The sequence below is a fragment of the Gastrolobium bilobum genome, unplaced genomic scaffold, assembly GCF_033153095.1.
Source record: "Gastrolobium bilobum isolate Gb01-03AN ecotype WA unplaced genomic scaffold, APGP_CSIRO_Gbil_v1 utg3870, whole genome shotgun sequence".
Taxonomy (NCBI): domain Eukaryota; kingdom Viridiplantae; phylum Streptophyta; class Magnoliopsida; order Fabales; family Fabaceae; genus Gastrolobium; species Gastrolobium bilobum.
The window spans coordinates 184,302-201,965 of record NW_026895180.1 but is presented as its reverse complement, the minus strand read 5'-3'; the positions used below and the strand labels follow the sequence as shown (position 1 = coordinate 201,965).

General features: G+C 36.0%; 2 protein-coding genes across 2 annotated transcripts; one reads left to right on the top strand and one right to left on the bottom strand.

Moving 5' to 3' along the window:
* Positions 1-1,515: 1,515 nt before the first annotated feature.
* LOC133298523 (glucose-1-phosphate adenylyltransferase large subunit 1-like) lies at positions 1,516-6,427 on the top strand. Its single transcript, XM_061497826.1, has 14 exons — positions 1,516-2,298; positions 2,464-2,586; positions 2,672-2,842; positions 3,208-3,300; positions 3,422-3,505; positions 3,593-3,648; positions 3,909-4,002; positions 4,435-4,620; positions 4,720-4,800; positions 5,038-5,124; positions 5,210-5,314; positions 5,396-5,502; positions 5,691-5,751; positions 5,843-6,427. The coding sequence occupies exons 1-14, from the start codon at positions 2,056-2,058 to the stop codon at positions 5,942-5,944; spliced, it is 1,593 nt and encodes a 530-aa protein (XP_061353810.1). The 5' UTR covers positions 1,516-2,055; the 3' UTR covers positions 5,945-6,427.
* A 6,076-nt stretch (positions 6,428-12,503) lies between these two features.
* On the bottom strand, positions 12,504-16,208 carry LOC133297870 (uncharacterized). The gene is made up of 4 exons (XM_061497097.1): positions 16,127-16,208; positions 14,282-15,772; positions 14,069-14,094; positions 12,504-13,595 (listed from the first exon to the last, which is right to left on the bottom strand). The coding sequence occupies exons 2-4, from the start codon at positions 15,684-15,686 to the stop codon at positions 12,849-12,851; spliced, it is 2,178 nt and encodes a 725-aa protein (XP_061353081.1). The 5' UTR covers positions 15,687-15,772; positions 16,127-16,208; the 3' UTR covers positions 12,504-12,848.
* Between the last annotated feature and the right edge of the window lie 1,456 nt (positions 16,209-17,664).

Genomic DNA, 17,664 nt, shown 5'->3' with positions numbered 1-17,664 from the left:
ATGGTGGGCCACAACAGCCCAATTATAAGGACTAAAGGTTTGGTGGGTCCTATGTGTATATGTTTTGAGCAATTGAGAACCGTACACACTGTGGCCCACCTTTGAACAATCTACTTGTCTGAACATACATTAACGGGTCCCGCTGAATCCACCAACAAAACCCTCTTTTTAAAAAAAAACAAAAACAAAAACTTATTTACATGAATATGAGATTTCATATGAAATGTAGTATTTAATGGTGACTTACATTAGTGTCAATCGCTGATTTTTCGAATTCCATTAGTGATTAATGCAATCAATGTCATTGACATGATCGTCCTTTTGAATTAAAAAGGAAAAAACATGGGAAATGGTAACCACATAAATCCTAATTACACACACTCAAGTATTTCTAGTTATTTAGCATAGCTCATGTTGTTTCCTCCCTCCTTTCTAAATTATTCTCAACCGTTAAGAAAGCTAACAAGTACAAAACAAGGATATTATTATTATTTTTTGAATTCGTTTTTTCTATTGTCAATGTAGATAAATTTATCTACACTGAGCCGAAAATGGCATCGTTTTGAGGAGGAAATCAAAGTATTTTTGTAATTATAATAGTATCTTTTATTATAATTTTTAATTTTTCAACCCAAAACGATATCTACATTCACTTTAGAAACATTAAAGCCTTATTTTTTTTTTGACATTTTAAATAAGTTGAAATATTTCACAAGACCAAAAAAAGGAATATTTTTTTTCTTGAATGATTTGCTTTAGGAGCCCATGGTAATTTGTGTTAGAGAGGTGTAAAATCATTAATGTAACCTTATCCAACATTTTAATTTTTTAAGTTGAATTGATTCTTTATATAATATCAGAGCGTATCACAGGTTCAATCTTTACTGTCTCTCTTTTAATTAATAAATAATTAGCACATGTTTATTCTTAGCACACGTAGTAGAATTGTGTATTATCCACTCTTCAAACCTAATTGGCTCTAGTGAGGAGAATATATTAGAGAAATATAAAATCATTAGTTTAATTACTTCAGTTACATCATCGAGATATTAGTTTATTAAGTTGCCAACTTGAGCAATCTCGAGAATAATACCAAAGTATGACTGCAACCATACTCAGTTAGTCAGTTGGGCCATTTTAATGGTTTTTTACCAGTTTATATGATTGGATAGGAAAGTGGCAATTGCAAGCGTGAAAACCATCGTAGATCAATCAAGTTGAACAATAATTATTTCTATAGAGATTAGCTAAGTCATTATCAACAAATGTTGTGTAACATGTCAAGTAGCTTGCACAGTTGCACATATTCAAGCTCCATTATCAAATGACAGCCGTAGAAATTTGCATCAATTTGTTGATTAATTTTATATGTTCCTTTTCAATACTTAAGTGATATCTTTGACTTCATGTAAGACTAGCGGCTGAAATTGAAAGGTGTTTTGTTCACTAATGACATTCCCATGTATAAGAGGAAGCTAGAAACTATGGCCATGGGAAATAGAGTATGATAGCATACCAACATCATTTAATTATATTTTATATGTTACGCTATAGTTTTTGGAATTTCATATATATCAAAGCTGTGAGATTTTTTCCATATTTCTCGTGAGGCCTCTGGCTCACAAGCCAATAAAGGCAATCACAAACTTCAACACCACTAGATCACATATCTAGTAAACTTCACTGTATTCACATTTGCATCGTACCCTCAAATCACTAGTTAGTTCATTCTGGTTCTTCCTAGATCATACTGCAATTTGCTTAGCTTAGAATTCCTGTTCTTTAAGGAACTTGGGTAGCATATTGTTTTTTATTTTCTTCAGCTTCCTCGGTGTTGCTTTTCATATTCCTACTTCATTCTGGGGTTGATTAGAGTAAGATTTTCTTCCGTTCATTATTTTTACATTAGTGTCACTTTGATTTTCTGAGTCTCCTGCTTTGTAATATCTTTATGTAAAGTGTACTTCACTTGGTTGCTAAAAGTTGGAACTTCAAAAAGTATAAACTTTTGAGATTTGAGTTTTTAGCTCTTTGAAAGGACTTGAAGCCACCACAATGATGTCTGCTTGTGTGACCTTGAGAGCCAATACCCATTTAGCAAACTCAAGAAAAGAAAGTACTTTTTGTCAAGATCATGGTTTTTTAGGTGAGAGAATCAAAGGGGGTCTGAGTTACAGTCCCTGGATCATTAATCAGTTGGCAAAGAGTTTGAGAACTCAGGAGAAGGTTAAGAAGGCCAAACCTGGTGTTGTATCTGCTGTTCTTACATCAAAATCAAATAATACCAAGGAATACTTGGTAAGCTGAATTCTGTTCTGGGATCCATTGTCTACTTCCCAACGCTCCATTTGTTATGGTCTTGATTAATATGATCATAAGACTAGGTCCTGTTGTTTCTCTAGCTACATTTTTATGTCATAATTTCGTAAATGATTGTATTCTCATTGGGGGTTTCAATTTCAGACTTTTCAAGTGCCATCCTTTCTCAGAAGAAAAGCTGACCCAAAAAATGTTGTTTCCATCATATTGGGAGGAGGTCCTGGGACTGAACTCTTTCCTCTTACCAAACGAGCTGCCACACCTGCTGTGAGTAAATCATTGTCTAGTTTTTGGAGAAAGCCTCAAATATTTGGAGTTTATATCATTGATTATATGATATATGCATTTTCAGGTCCCTGTTGGTGGATGCTACAGGCTTATAGACATCCCAATGAGCAACTGCATAAACAGTGGCATAAACAAAATATTTGTACTCACCCAATTCAACTCTGCATCCCTGAACCGTCATATCTCACGCACCTATTTTGGAAATGGCGTCAACTTTGGGGATGGATATGTGGAGGTATGTATCATGGATTTGAATGGTAAATGTTAGAGGCTATGCATCATAATTAATCTGGTTGGTTTTCTATGTAAGATATAATAACGGGACTTAAAATTGCCTGCACATAAAATAATAAAATATTCATAAATTGTAATATATTTTTATAAGTGAAACTTTATTCTGATTGGCTACTGTGATTGATAGAGAAGTATAAGCCACTAGAAAGATTCTATTACGAGAGAAATTTTGGTGTACCAGGATCATCCAACTTGGTGTTCCTTTTTAAAAAAGAAAAAAAAAATTTGCCCATGCTTTTTTTTATATGACCAACTACAATGGTTTTGTTCATTATAACTTATTAAAACAACTCATACCCTAATCAGGTTCTGGCGGCTACTCAAACACCAGGAGAAGCTGGAAAAAGATGGTTCCAAGGAACCGCAGATGCTGTGAGGCAATTTTCATGGGTATTTGAGGTTGGAACATAAATAATCTTTTGTATATACCAGATTTCAGTATGTACTGCATGTCCCTCTTTTTCTTTTTCTTTTTTAATCCTCAAGTTGAACTTGGATAGTAATATTTTGACTGTTGTAGGATGCCAAGCACACAAACATTGAGAATGTATTGATCTTGGCTGGAGATCATCTATACCGAATGGATTACATGGACTTTGTGCAGGTATACAGGTTAATTGTTTTGTACATTGGATTGTTTCTTCATTTTATTTTCACTGTTTTTTCTGATTATCTTATAACAAATACACAGAGTCATATTGACAGAAATGCAGATATTACAATATCATGTGCTGCTGTAGGTGACAGGTGTGTTCAGTCTTCTTTTAGATGAGTTTCTTTTATGTTGCATGTTTGTTTGTTTGTTTGATATCTCTGTGCTGCTGGTTCAAATATGAACTTTCTAGGTATTTTACATTATTTCACTCTAAATCCTTGCCTGTGTATTTGATTGAGAAGGAAATAGTCACAAAAGAAAAGGGTCATATAGACACACTAACTTCCTCGAAACACAAATCATTTCAAATTTAATTTTATCTAAGTTTCATTTCAAATTGCTTGCTTCTCAGCCGTGCATCAGATTATGGATTGGTCAAGGTAGATGGCAGAGGCCGTATCATCCAATTTTCAGAAAAACCGAAGGGTGCTGATCTGAAAGCAATGGTAAGTCTCAAGTCCATTTGATGCTCAACTAAAATACGTTCTTGATCACTATAAGAAAGCAAAAATAAAATTACCATCCTCAATTTCATCAGTGTTTTCACATCTTTCTGAGAGTGAGCATGTTAGTACTACAGAATCTCCTGTGAAGTTCATATTTTAATCCAGAACAACTAGTCATATATCATATGAATACATGACAAAGTTAAGAACATGCATACATATATTTAAAACGTACAGATTATATAAGCTTGATTGGCAAGCTTCTGTACAATTGAATCCCAAAGTAGCCTCTTATTCTACCTTTACATATTTATGAAAATTCTCTACAAACTTGCAGCCCCCAATTTTTTAAATTTTACATTGTGACATAATAATGTGATTGTAATACATTTATCTTGCCTCAATCTGGTACTGTTTGCTTCTCTGCTGCAGCAAGCAGATACCTCTCTTTTCGGGTTGCCGCCCCAAGATGTGTTAAAGTCACCATATATTGCATCTATGGGGGTCTATGTATTCAAGACAGATGTTTTACTCAAGCTTCTGAAATGGAGATATCCTACATCCAATGACTTCGGATCTGAAATCATTCCTGCAGCTGTGGGGGAACATAATGTCCAAGTAAGAGAAATTCTACTAAATATATCTCCTTTCAAAGGTTTTGATCTATTCTAGGAGGAGGTAACAATACAAGTAAAATTTTCTGCTTCCTTTTTCCAGTCCTATTTTTTTGGAGACTATTGGGAAGACATTGGAACAATAAAATCATTTTACGATGCTAACTTGGCTCTTACTGAAGAGGTGGGTTCAAGATATTTACTTTCAGCAAATTTCTAATTTAATGGTCCTCCTTTTTGTTGGTATAGGAACTATAGAACCATGCATTAGTTTCAAACCACAATATAAAAGATGCATTATTTATTTAGTTTGTTTTATTATGCTTTATGAGCTCAAATAGCTGCTAGAATGTAGCAAATTGTCACTATCCTGAAACTAATATATATATATATATATATCTTTTATGCTACTGACTTGCAGAATCCAATGTTCAAATTTTATGATCCCAAGACACCCATTTTCACATCTCCGAGATTCCTACCACCAACAAAGATCGATAAATGCCGGGTATGACTATGATCATCTATCTTAAAAGTTTGCTCTTAACTTCACGAAATGTCTTGCTCATCATGTTTGAGTTGCTAAAATGTAGATTGTGGATGCAATAATCTCCCATGGATGTTTCCTTAGTGGATGTACTGTCCAAAATTCCATTGTGGGTGAACGTTCACGCTTGGATTATGGCGTTGAGCTCCTGGTAAAGTACCATAATTTCTAGACCAAGGAAACTAAACTACTCCATTTGAGATTTCTGCTATCTAATATAAATCTTTTACAGGACACTGTAATGATGGGAGCAGCCTCTTACCAAACTGAATCCGAAATTGCTTCTCTGCTGGCAGAAGGAAAGGTTCCCATTGGGATTGGAAGCAACACCAAAATTAGGTAATCTTACTCTTATTTACTACATCCTTAGATGGACACTAGACTACCAAATTCAACATGTTGGACTTATTTTTAACAGTAACTATAAATATTGTGTCTTTATCTTGATAAAGAATTAGCTTAACATGTACGAATTATTGTATATAGAATAGTTATCTAATATTTTTTACTTCTTGTCTTTGTTGAAGGAAATGTATAATTGACAAGAATGCAAAGATAGGGAAAGATGTCATCATCATGAACAAAGATGTGAGAATGATTCTTTTTACATTTGAGCCAATTTTATTAGTTAGTAGTTTTCTAGTCTAACATGATTACCATTCAAATGCTTTATATGTAGGGCATTCAAGAAGCAGATAGACCAGAAGATGGATTTTACATTCGATCAGGAATCACCATCATAATGGAGAAGGCAACAATAGAAGATGGCACTGTCATATGAACGGCGTGTAGTGCTTATTTCATAGCATTCAGAGGAACCCCATCTTTGGGAACCGAAGGGTAGCAGTTGCAACGCTATGTCCAATTGAGAAACCAGCACCCTTTTTTTGTTAGATATGCAAAATAGAAGTCTCCCCCAGTACATGTAAAAATAAAATGAATAAATAAACGTGAAGTTGAGTGTGAATTGAAAAGTTGTTTCCTCCCTTAGTGTTACTATTATACTGGTGATAATGAACGTGAAGTTGGAGAGGTGCAAAAGCGGAAGAGTTGGCTAAATGTGAAGTTGAGTAAATTGAATAAATTAGTATCTCTGCAAATTGCTGGCATTATGAACGTCTCAGAAAATGGGTTGTCACTTAAAGCCTCAATCACGATTATCAAAAGTGGGTGTAGATTGATTCTTCATTAATTCTGGCTCTGCCCTCCAACAAATTCGTCATCACATATACATCAGCTCAATACACAGCATGAAATATTGACTTGGCACTTTTAGTTCTTAGAAATTTTGTTTTGTTTGAAATCGATACCCACATGAAGACGCTTATGATTCTTCTATGATTCATTGACTGCGTTGTCCCTTCTATCCTAAGTTTTAGAATAGAAATGCGAGGACACTGTAAGGGATGCAATTCATATGTTGTAAGAAAAGGAAAGGATGCAAATGCCATTCGAGGAATATGAAAATCTCATGAAGAATTCCATGGAAAATGGTGTTGGGTCCGTGACCCATGATGAACCCGGCCCAAATTGATGATGCCCTAATCTTTTGTTTATAGGAGATGCTTAAATACTGAGCCGTTATATAGAGAGAAAAAAAAAAAGAGAAATGCGCAGGATTAAAGCGCAAGTCAGAGACGAAGATTCTCTTAAGAAGAAACTCAACACTATCGCTGAAGAAGAATATCCTGTAGAGTAGAATTTCATATCCCCTTTATAGAGAGAAACACTTGTATGAGGCAGAGGCACTAGTAAGTAGATCCATCCTTTAAAAGATCAAGTTCTCTGGTTAATGAGAGAGAGAGAATCTTTTGTAAATTCCATTATCATAGTGGAGGTTTTTCTGGACTTGGTCCCATAGTTTTTACTCTTCACATCGAAGAGGTTTTTCACGTTAAAATTTTTGGTGTTCTCTTCCTCCTTATCTTTGTTTTTAAACTTGATTTGCTATTACTGTTCACCAACGCTTCCACAAGCCAATCTATGCAGGTTAGGCTAATTGTATCGAGGTCGAGCTGAAGACTGTCGGGCTCTGAGACACAACAGTGGTATCAGAGCTCTTGGATCAAGGGCTCTATGACGTAAGAGATGGAGGGTGTCGTAGTGCATAATGGTGACATGTTCAAACTCATCACAGAGAACTACTCATATTGGAACACATGATGGAGAATCATCTTTATTGTAAGGATATGTATGAACCCATACTGAGCATAAACAAGCCAGAAAGGAAGAGCGATAAAGAGTGGGATCTCCTCAATAGGAAGGCGGTCACTATGATCCGCAAATACATTGACAAGAGCTTGTTCGAGCACGTGTCAACCTACACAAAAACTCACGAGCTGTGGACGAAGCTGGAATCCTTAATCCAGAAGAAGACGCCATGCAACAAAGCATACTTGGTGTGCCGACTTGTTAAGCTAGACTACAAGGACGAACAAAGCATGATTGAGCACCTGAATACATACAAGGGGATCATCAATCAACTGACAAAAATTGACATGAAAATAGATGACGAGTTGCAAGACTTTTTGTTACTCAGCTCGTTTCCTGAGAGTTGTGATAATTTGGTGGTGACACTTAGCAACTCGGCCCCAGAAGGAAAGATGACACTGGACTCGATTGCAAACAACCTGCTGAGTGAAGAGGCTAAGAGGAAAGAAAGAGGTATAACCTAACAGAATGAAGCAAATGTTGTTGAAAATCGTGGAAGAAGGACACGTTGAGGTTGTGGCAAGTCCAGAGGTCGGTCAAAGCCGAGGCTAGATATTCTCACATGCTTCTACTATGGAAAACTGGGTCACTAGAAGTCAGAATGTCGGACTTTGAAGAAGGATAAAAGGACGGACTATGTTAAGCAGGATGCGATAGATCATCCGAAGAAGAGCGAAGAGTAGAGCACCACGATTGTAGCAGACAAGGCCGAGGTAGATGTCTTTCTAATTGGTGAAGACAACTACTTGAATGTAGCCTATGACGATTGTTCATGGATTGTGGACTCAAGAGCATCCTTCAATGTCACATCCCACAAGGAGTTCTTCTTATCATATCAAGGCAGCGACTTTGGTATCATGAAGATGGGTAACCAGGTTACCAGCAAGATGATGGGAGTTGGAGTAGTCACGATGATGACTGACATGGGCTGTAAATTGGTTTTGAATGAGGTCAGACATGTTCTTGATATGCGGCTCAATCTCATCTCGATAAGAAAACTCGATGAAGCCAGGCTGGTAAACTACTTTGGTGGAGAAAGACGCAAACTCGCCAAAGGTAGCTTGGTAGTAGCCTGAGGTAAGAAAGAAGGATCTCTGTATATTATGCAAGGGAAGGTCGACAATGGAGAGACCAATGCGGTGCAAGATGAATCAAGTTTGAAGTTCTGGCACAGACGACTCGGACACATGAGTGAGAAAGGTCTGCAAATTGTAACACCCCGTTCTAGAACTGGTTTGTTAACATTGCTTTATAATATTAAGCGCAGTTACAATAACATTGGTTCAATTAAAAACCCGGATAAATTTTTCATTTTCCTTTTTAAAACTTACTTGTTTTTCCTTTTTAACAACGCCGAGTTTGAAATAACCAATTGCGTGACCATAACCTTATTACTTTGCAGAATAATCAAAACTAAACTTAACATCATATAATTATTTTGTTCGAGTTCAATACTAACTCTCTTCACTTTTTATTAAATTGGAATTTCTATACTTAATTTATGGTTCTCATCTCATACTATGTTATAGATCTCTGAGATAGCTTCGCGTGGGTTCAAACCGCACTTAAATCGGAGATCTGTAGCTCAAGTTATGACTATTTTAGTAAACTAGGTTGGTGTTGTCTCGGGATGCTCGCCTGAGCGCTCAAATGGGCGCTCGAGCGCCCACGGTGAAGAATTTTGGTCATCATCAGGTCTCAGAGTGCTTGGGCGGGTGTCTGCGCGCTTGAGCTCCCGAAATCAGAGCTTGAGCGCCCAAATCAGCGCTTGAGCGCCAAAAGGCAGGGACTTTCACTCATTTTCATGCATGTAGCGCGCTTGAGCGCCCAAACCAGCGCTTGAGCGCCCAACACCTGGGGCAGACTTGGTCTCCCCTGTTTTTTTTATGAATTTCTTGGGAAAACTTCCTTCCCCTTTCATTCATCAAGGGCCATAACACCTAATTGACAATAAAAGGCCAATCATGGTCACACACCATATGACACCTTCATTCCATAAACACTTTACCACTTCATCATACTAATCAAAATGATAAACATATCTACACATTCATCAATTCATCAAGGTCTCAATTACATCGTTGTTCTTACAAATTTCATATACATGCCAAAGGACTTAGCTACAAAAAGAACATGATCAAAGCTATAAGCCATTTACAACAAGGCATTCACCACTTCAATGATCATGCACTAAGTCCCCCAAAATACATCATGTGTTCTCAAAATATACATATACATGTGACAATGTAAATGACATATACATCTACTATCCTAGATGAGATGCAATCCAAAATGACAGGCTATCAGCATATGACCATCTAATCCAAATACGGCCACTTGCCACTAGAGGCTCCTGCATCATCTGCACCTAAAAGGGGGTCCCCACAACACGGGGTGAGATATACGAATATATCAAAGTAAACCAGGGGTCCTTGGAGCATCTCTCCACCCCATAGTTCAATATCAATGTAATAGCAATAACAAAAATAATGCAATAAATACATAACCATGCAGTGTGTAACAAACATCTCCAGGAGAAATCCCTCGAGCTCTCAAGTTGTCCTAAGGATACTCAGATGCAAATAGTCCTACTGGCCAGCTAAACTACCAAGTATGATTTACACATCGTCATGCAACATACCAACATAGGGAAACACCATCCTATGTCACACCAAATGCATACACATACGTATAACAAAGCATTAAACTATTTCATTGCATTTTTATACACTATCACAACCACTACCCATACAGGGCTTGGTGGAACAATCAAGGGAATTACACCCAAGGTCCGAAGGCTTACCTCAAAGCTTTCGTTCAACCTTTGTTCTCCACCAACAGGTTCAGCAACCAGTCAACTTTGGTTTCAAACTATAACTTGTAAAGTACACACCTACACCAAGGTGTCACAGCACCAATCATGCAATCAAATGAATATTTGTATATCCATCAATACCACAACAACTCTACACTATCAATTAGCATGAGCTTACCTATTCTCATGAGCTAATCAAGCTCCATAGCTTGCTCCAATGGTTGGTCACTCAAGGTTGGTCCAAATGCCTAAATCCTAAACATAACATGGGCACAATCAATATCCAACCAAGTAATGGTTCAACAATGCAAGAATACTTCACAAGTCCAACCATGAAAATTTTGCAATTCTCAAAGTATATACCAATGACTATCTAAGCTCATTTTCACCGATTAAATGTCATTCCTAGCATTTTTCATAACATACACTAAGTCTCAACCCTCCTAGAACATAGCCAATCTACTAACATTATCATAAAACCCTAAAAACACTATTCATCATCTTCCTCAACCATGCAACCCCATGAAAACCAAGTTCAAGGGGAAGAAACTCACCACAAATGGTTGCACAACCAAGGAATGTTGATCTCCTAAGCTCCCATGGAAGGAATCAACTTCAAACACCTCAAATCCCTAAATTTTCTCCACCTTCCACAAGGAAAATCCCACTTCACAATGCTTCCCACAAAAAACCAAGCTTGGATTAAGGATGAGGGGAAGATTTGGAGTGGTTTAGGCTTTCGAATCAAGGAAAAAGGCCAAGAATGGAAGAATCTAGGTTTTCCTTTCTTTTTTCTCTTCTCTTCCTCTCCTTCTCTTCTCTCTTGCTCGACGGTTTTGGGGAGGGAAATGGGTTTCTTTTTTGTTTGTTTAGTCACTTAACACAAGTTAAATGGAGTCAAGTGGGTATTAGCCCATCTATCTATTCAACTCCATTCCCCACCAAACTTTACCCAAAGGTTTGGAATATTTTTCTAGGAATATTTCCACTTCCATTTTTATATTTTGGGTACTTTTGCCTACACCCATTTATACCCCTTAATTTTTGCTGAGTACACTTTTTACCTCAAAAGTGACCCCAATTCACTTAATTTAGTCCTATACTTAATTTTACTCACTAATACATGCTTAATTATTTAATCACATGTAATTTACTAATTAATTAAGTTAGGGCTATTATACAAATCCTCGCTAAGAAGGAATTGTTGCCAAGCTTGAGAGGTCACCTAACTTTTAGAGACAAGCTCACATTGTTTAGCTGGCAAGCAATGTCGAGTTTCATTCAAGAGAACAGACTAGCCTAGAAGAAGGAGGTATGCTCTTGATCTTGTTCATACTGACGTGTGTTTTATGTTAGAAAAATCTTTAGGTGGTGCGCATTATTTCGTCACATTCATCGATGATCACACCGGAAGAATGAGGGTGACCTTGCTAAATTCGAAAGATCAAGTACTCCAAGCATTCAAGAAGTTCTGTGCAAGGGTTGAAAGAGAGCTCGGCAGAAAGCTGAAGGTCGTCCGAGTTGATAATGACAGAGAATACCGAGGTCCATTTGAGCTAAAGGTACATTATTTTTGTTCTATAAGATACCAATGGATTTCAAATTTGAGACCTTTTATTCTTAATATAGGATTTAGTGTTTCTTATGTTGTAGGAGATCAATTTTATCTTATACACACATAAAAATATGTAAAAACCATGTGGGTTCATATGAAGAGAAGAAACAGAAAGAAAAAACATAGTCTCCACATACTTTTATGTATGTGTAGGAAATAAATTTATCACCGATAACATAAGAAACAATAAACCGAGTATTTATCAATAGTAAACAAAGAAATAGGAAAATCACATAAAAATAACAATACAATCATCGGAAGACCAAAATATAAATTAACATGGTTATATAAGTCTTACAACAAAACTGGCAGTAGCTCGTTTTTAAGATACAAATGTAGAAGGTAACCTTAAAATTCCCAGGAAAAATATGTCTGTCTGGCCTGTTTTTCACCCAGCTATGGTGGATCCGATCCTGCACATGATGGCCATGTATTTGTCCTACAGTGCTTTGCCCAAGTCTTTATCTATCATTAAATAGTGTTTTCTCCGCGAATCTATAAAAGTCATTAAATCTTTACGTTTGGAGACATGTTAAGGATATTTTGTCTTTATTTTTATTTATTTATTTTATTTATACTTTTAGAACTCGATATACTTTTAGACCTTGATAGTCAAACATTTTCCTAAGTGTTGAGAAGAAGAATTTAAGCTGATGTTTGCAGATATAAAACATTTTAAGAATTTAAGAAGAAGAAGAAGAAAAGGTACGTTCCCATACTTAATATCTTTACATGCATGCACTGCTTATATTTTGTTTCCATCAATCCAAATCTGAGGAGAACAATGTAGTAAGATAAGCAACATATTCAACATGATTCTTGCATGCACTGCTTATATTTTGCTTCGATTAATCCAAATCGGAGGAGAACAAGGTAGTAAGATAAGCAACATATTCAACATGATTCTGGCATATGGCCCGAGCATTTCCTATTTCTCCATATGACTACAAAGCAAGCAGTCATATCCCATGTATTCCTCTCAAACTAATCCCGTGAATCTGCCGTCATAAACTTGATAAATTTAAATACCTATGGCCAACAATATCAAAATCTCTTCGTTATGGGTCCCTTTTTCATAAGCTCAGAGGGATTTATATTGTTCAGTGCCTTTCCCATCAGGGCCATAGCAGCAATGCTTGGAAACTGCTTCTTTTGAAACGCTTCCAGCAGCACAGTGTTTGAAGACTTTGGTTCACGAAGCTCCACTAATTCATGTCTCTTATGGGAAGATGCAGCACGATTATGACTCCATCTCTGAATCCAGGGATGTGAAAGTGTAATTTCTACTGTTTTCTTCGCTTCAGTAACAGAGGACTTGCCATTTGTTAATACTGTTGCAGGTAGATCTGGTACCATCTCGCCCTCAGCATGATATACAATTTTGGGTTCCAAACTAGTTGTGCTACCTTTCATAATTTTGCTGAAAATATTATTTACTTTTTCATGCGAAGAACTTTCTCCAAGTTTTGCACTCCTGGTACCATGAGCAGAACCCAATGTGCATAACTTGAGTCGTTTAACCCATCTGCTATCTGGATCTGATCCCAAAGAACTATTGCCAGATTTTGACCTTGCTTGCTCATCTGCAATGGAAAGGTGTTCCACATTGAGGCTGTGGGTTCTTGATGTGCTATTCTCCCAGTCAACCACTGGACTTTCCGGAGTGAGAAGCTCATGAGGCTCTTGGTTTATATCTGGTACTGCTGTATTCACCGATTTTGCTATGGTTTTCTCTCTAGCTGAAGTTTTTCCAACTTGAGACGTGAGCGAGTTTTGACTATCCTTGGAACACTACAAAATTCAAAACTCAATAACTCCTGCCTGACTAGCATCTCAAAGTTTTAAAATAGTATATCAGATTTAACCCGGTGTAATATGATTGCTACAAGAAAACTTTTAAGATGTCACATAGTTATTAAATTTCTGAACTAATTGCAAAAGCACACAGATGTTATATGTTGCGTGGGAAGGTGTGTGTGTGTGTGTCAAGTTTACTTATGAAGAAACAGTGCCATTCAAATTAGCTGCATCATGTATGATGTCGTGCAATATTCATCATAATCAACATGAATGTATAAATGAATTCTTATTTTCCCAAAAGCCAGACTATGCTGTGTGAAGTGTAAAAAACCAGGTTAAGACAAAATCATTTAAATGCTTACGCAAGAAAGTGATGATTGAAAATTAAATGGAATGGTATCAAGAAGATCAAGCATTAGAAACATTAGCATTTTATTTTTATTTTTATGTATACGAAACATTACCTTATTTGTTTGCAATGAAACATTACCTGCAATAGACGGGAAGAGGCATCAGCAGTTCAGTCAAAAAACAACATTAAAGCCATCAAACTTGCAGACCACGTCATCCTCCAAAAACTAAAACTAAGATTAAATTTAACTGAAAATATAAAAAAATTGAACATTATGTAAGCAATTAATCAATCTCAAAATATATTAAAAAATGTGCATACATACCAAAAAGATGATTCTCATGTAAAGCATTGATGTCCATAGTATCTGTTTCAGCAGATGATTCATTCTTCAGGCTTGTTGGACTTTTGAAATCTTGGACATTTTCCTTTCCTTCACTCTTAATGGAGCTGCCTAAAGCTTCCAGCTTCAGACCATCCAGAGCACAGTCACTCATGGGTAGAGAGAAATCAAGGATCTCAGCATTTCCTTTGTATTTGTTAGGTGCTATTGACCCTTCAAAGAACTGACCTCGGTCAGATAAATTAACATCAGACTTTCTAGACATCAGAAATTGTTGAGTTGTCTCGGAAATTTTGGGATGGCCTCTTGAAGATTCTTCTACTGAATCTATACAGGTGTATATCTTCTTAGTCTCCACATCATGAACAGAACATGGCACTGGCTTTACCAAAGAGCTTCCACCGTAAAAATTTTGTGGTTTAATTGACTCCAAGGATGCAGTATGGTTTGTAATGTTTGGATTAGCAGTATAATTTTGAATCTTGTGGTCCTGACCACGAACAAAATACAGTCCATCACTGCCAGCTATGGGATCATGTGGCAAATGAGCAATACCACCTTGCATCCATCTTGAAAAGGAAGATCTTTGAGGGTCTAACAAAAGGCTACTTATTTTCTTCTCACGGATTAAAAGAGAAGAATAACTATGATATTTAGTACTTGCGAAACACTCTTGGGATGCTAAATTGTGGCTTGATTGATATATATCAAGTGGAAGAGGTTTGAATTGGGGCATCAAGGTTTTTCCTTTGTCACGTCCATTTGGCACTATGTCAGAAGCTGATTTTACAAAGTCATTCCATAGTGATGTTGGAACAGCTAAAGTTCCTTCAGACAACAATTTACACTCTCTTACTAAAGTTTCTGATTTAGGAGGAGCATGTGCAGATCTTGATGGTAAGTGATTCCCAGCTCTGTTGAGAGAAACCTTGTCATCTCCTGAGCAGGCTTCGGTTTCAGATTTTACATCTTCCCCATGGTAAACACTATTCTCTTCCCTCTGCAGAGACAATCTTCCATCTAACTTTCGAGAAAGATCAAATACAGGAAATGAATTGGGATCAGAGCTCACTTTCTTTGATATTCCTGTGTCTGCCTCATTACTGAAGTTAACCCTTGCAGCCCTAGCTTCTTCTCCAAATGCTCCAGCATGCATAGACTTTGACTTCTGATCAGCACCAAGTGAACCATGCTGATCAGCACCAGTGTCTTCTTTGACTTCTTTAAGCTCACAATCAATCGTTACACGATTGCAAGCCGGGGTCGCTGACTTATAACTTGTATGCATCCAATGAGCCATCCATGCCGATTGGTAACCATGCATTGCCTGAGCATGCACCCTCTCACCATCATGACATGCTTGTGCAGCAATATCATCAGGCATCATGATGGATTGATTCACTTTCTCCAGCACAACAACACACCACTACTTTGACCTCACAAACATAGTCAAGCCGAACAAGTGTTCAAAACCTGGAATTTATTAGAGCCATTAATTATCCTTCATTAAAAAAAGGAGGAAAAAAAAAATCGCACGGAGATACAGAAAAATGAACAAAACTAGATTTTAAGCACCTAACACCATCACATGAAGAAAGCAGAATCCGATTCCTACCAACATGATACATAAACCACTACTAAATCATCGAATATAAATAAGTAATTGTATCTTTTTTGTGTCAAATTCAGATTCAAATAATTTCAGTGTGATTGAATTCCACAAAGATAAACCTATACTAAACAGTAAATCGAACTTCCATGGAATTCAGCAAACAAAAAACTCAACGAAGAAACTCTCATTCAAAAACCGAAAAGATTCGAAGCTACCTTCAAAATTCAGAGACGCAGAAGAGCGAAGTCGGCGAAACTGGGAACAATAAAGTTGAGAAGCTGATGAAGGAAATGAAAAAAAAGAAGAAAATTGAAGTGAAGAGGAACGAAAAGTTTAATGCTGCATAAAATCAACGGCTAGAAGTTCGTCGTACGTGGGTCCATGGGAATCGATCTCGCCGTTGATTTTTTTGTAATGTAGTTAGTAAGGGAAGAATGTGCTTGGTTTTGTTTTGTTTTGCTTCGGAGTCCATTCCTCACTCTCAGCCACATGAATCGGGCTCGAGCTAATGGGACCCACCCTTATGTGCTTTTCTTTTCTTCTTATTGGCTTTTTCCTTTCCTTTTTTTTTGTTGCCTTTTTAATTTCTTGTATGTTTCGAATTAATAACCGTAATTATTGTGGCCACTTTTAAGACCACATGCCAATGAATAAAATAATCAGCTTAAATAAAATACCTTTTCCACAAGAAGTTAAACTTTGCGTACCATTCACCGCTGCACTGCATTAGATATTTTTCCATGTATATCTTATGTTCTTTATGCTGCTATTGGTATTGGGACAACTAGTAAAAATGTCACATTATTCACAAAAAATTATTTAAATATCATGGATTGAAAAATTAATTTTAAAATGTCACGTTACCTAACTCGCTACAACCTCTGGCGAGTTAGGTGTTGATATGTGATAGTAGGTTCATGGCCATGTGACCCGCTACTTGGTGCAGTGAAATTACATGACGGACAATGTGTCAAGCTTATTATGCTGCATAGCATGTTACGTGTCAGCTTGGCGTATTACGTGTCTGACACGTGTCAAACTCGCTATGCTGCATAGCATGTTACGTGTAAGCTTTTTTGACACGTGGCCGTACATATTGTGCTACATAGTATATTATGTGTAAATAGCCCAACAGTTCAGCGTTTTAGGTCTAATAAATTCACCATTTTCCTTCTCATTTCTTGCATCTTGAGGTCTAATAAATTATAGGATAATTTTAATTATTAAATTTTGTATTTTAAAATAAAATGATTTAAGGAAAATTAATATTGGTTTGAATATTTTAGTTTTAAATAAATTATGTTAAAATAATTTAATTTAGGACTGAAAATTTAATTTAATTTATGTGTGATAAATAATTTAATTTAATGTAGGAGTATTAATTAATTTAATTTAGTTTATATTAAGTTAAATTATTTTTAAATGTTAAGTAATTTAATTAAAAATTAAATTTTAACTGTTAAGTAATTTAATTAAATTTAGGAGGGTTAATAAATTAAATTAAATTAAATTTATGTTTGTTAATTAATTTAGTTTAATTTTATTTATATTAATTTAAATTATTCTAGAACTGATAATTAATTATTTTTAAGAGTGTTAATTAATTTCATTTAATTTAGTTTATATTAAGTTAAAAAAAATTGAACTGTTAAGTAATTTAATTTAATTTAGGAGTGTTAATGAATTAAATAAAATTTATGTTTGTTAATTAATTTAATTTAATTTTGTCTATATTAATTTAAATTATTTTAAA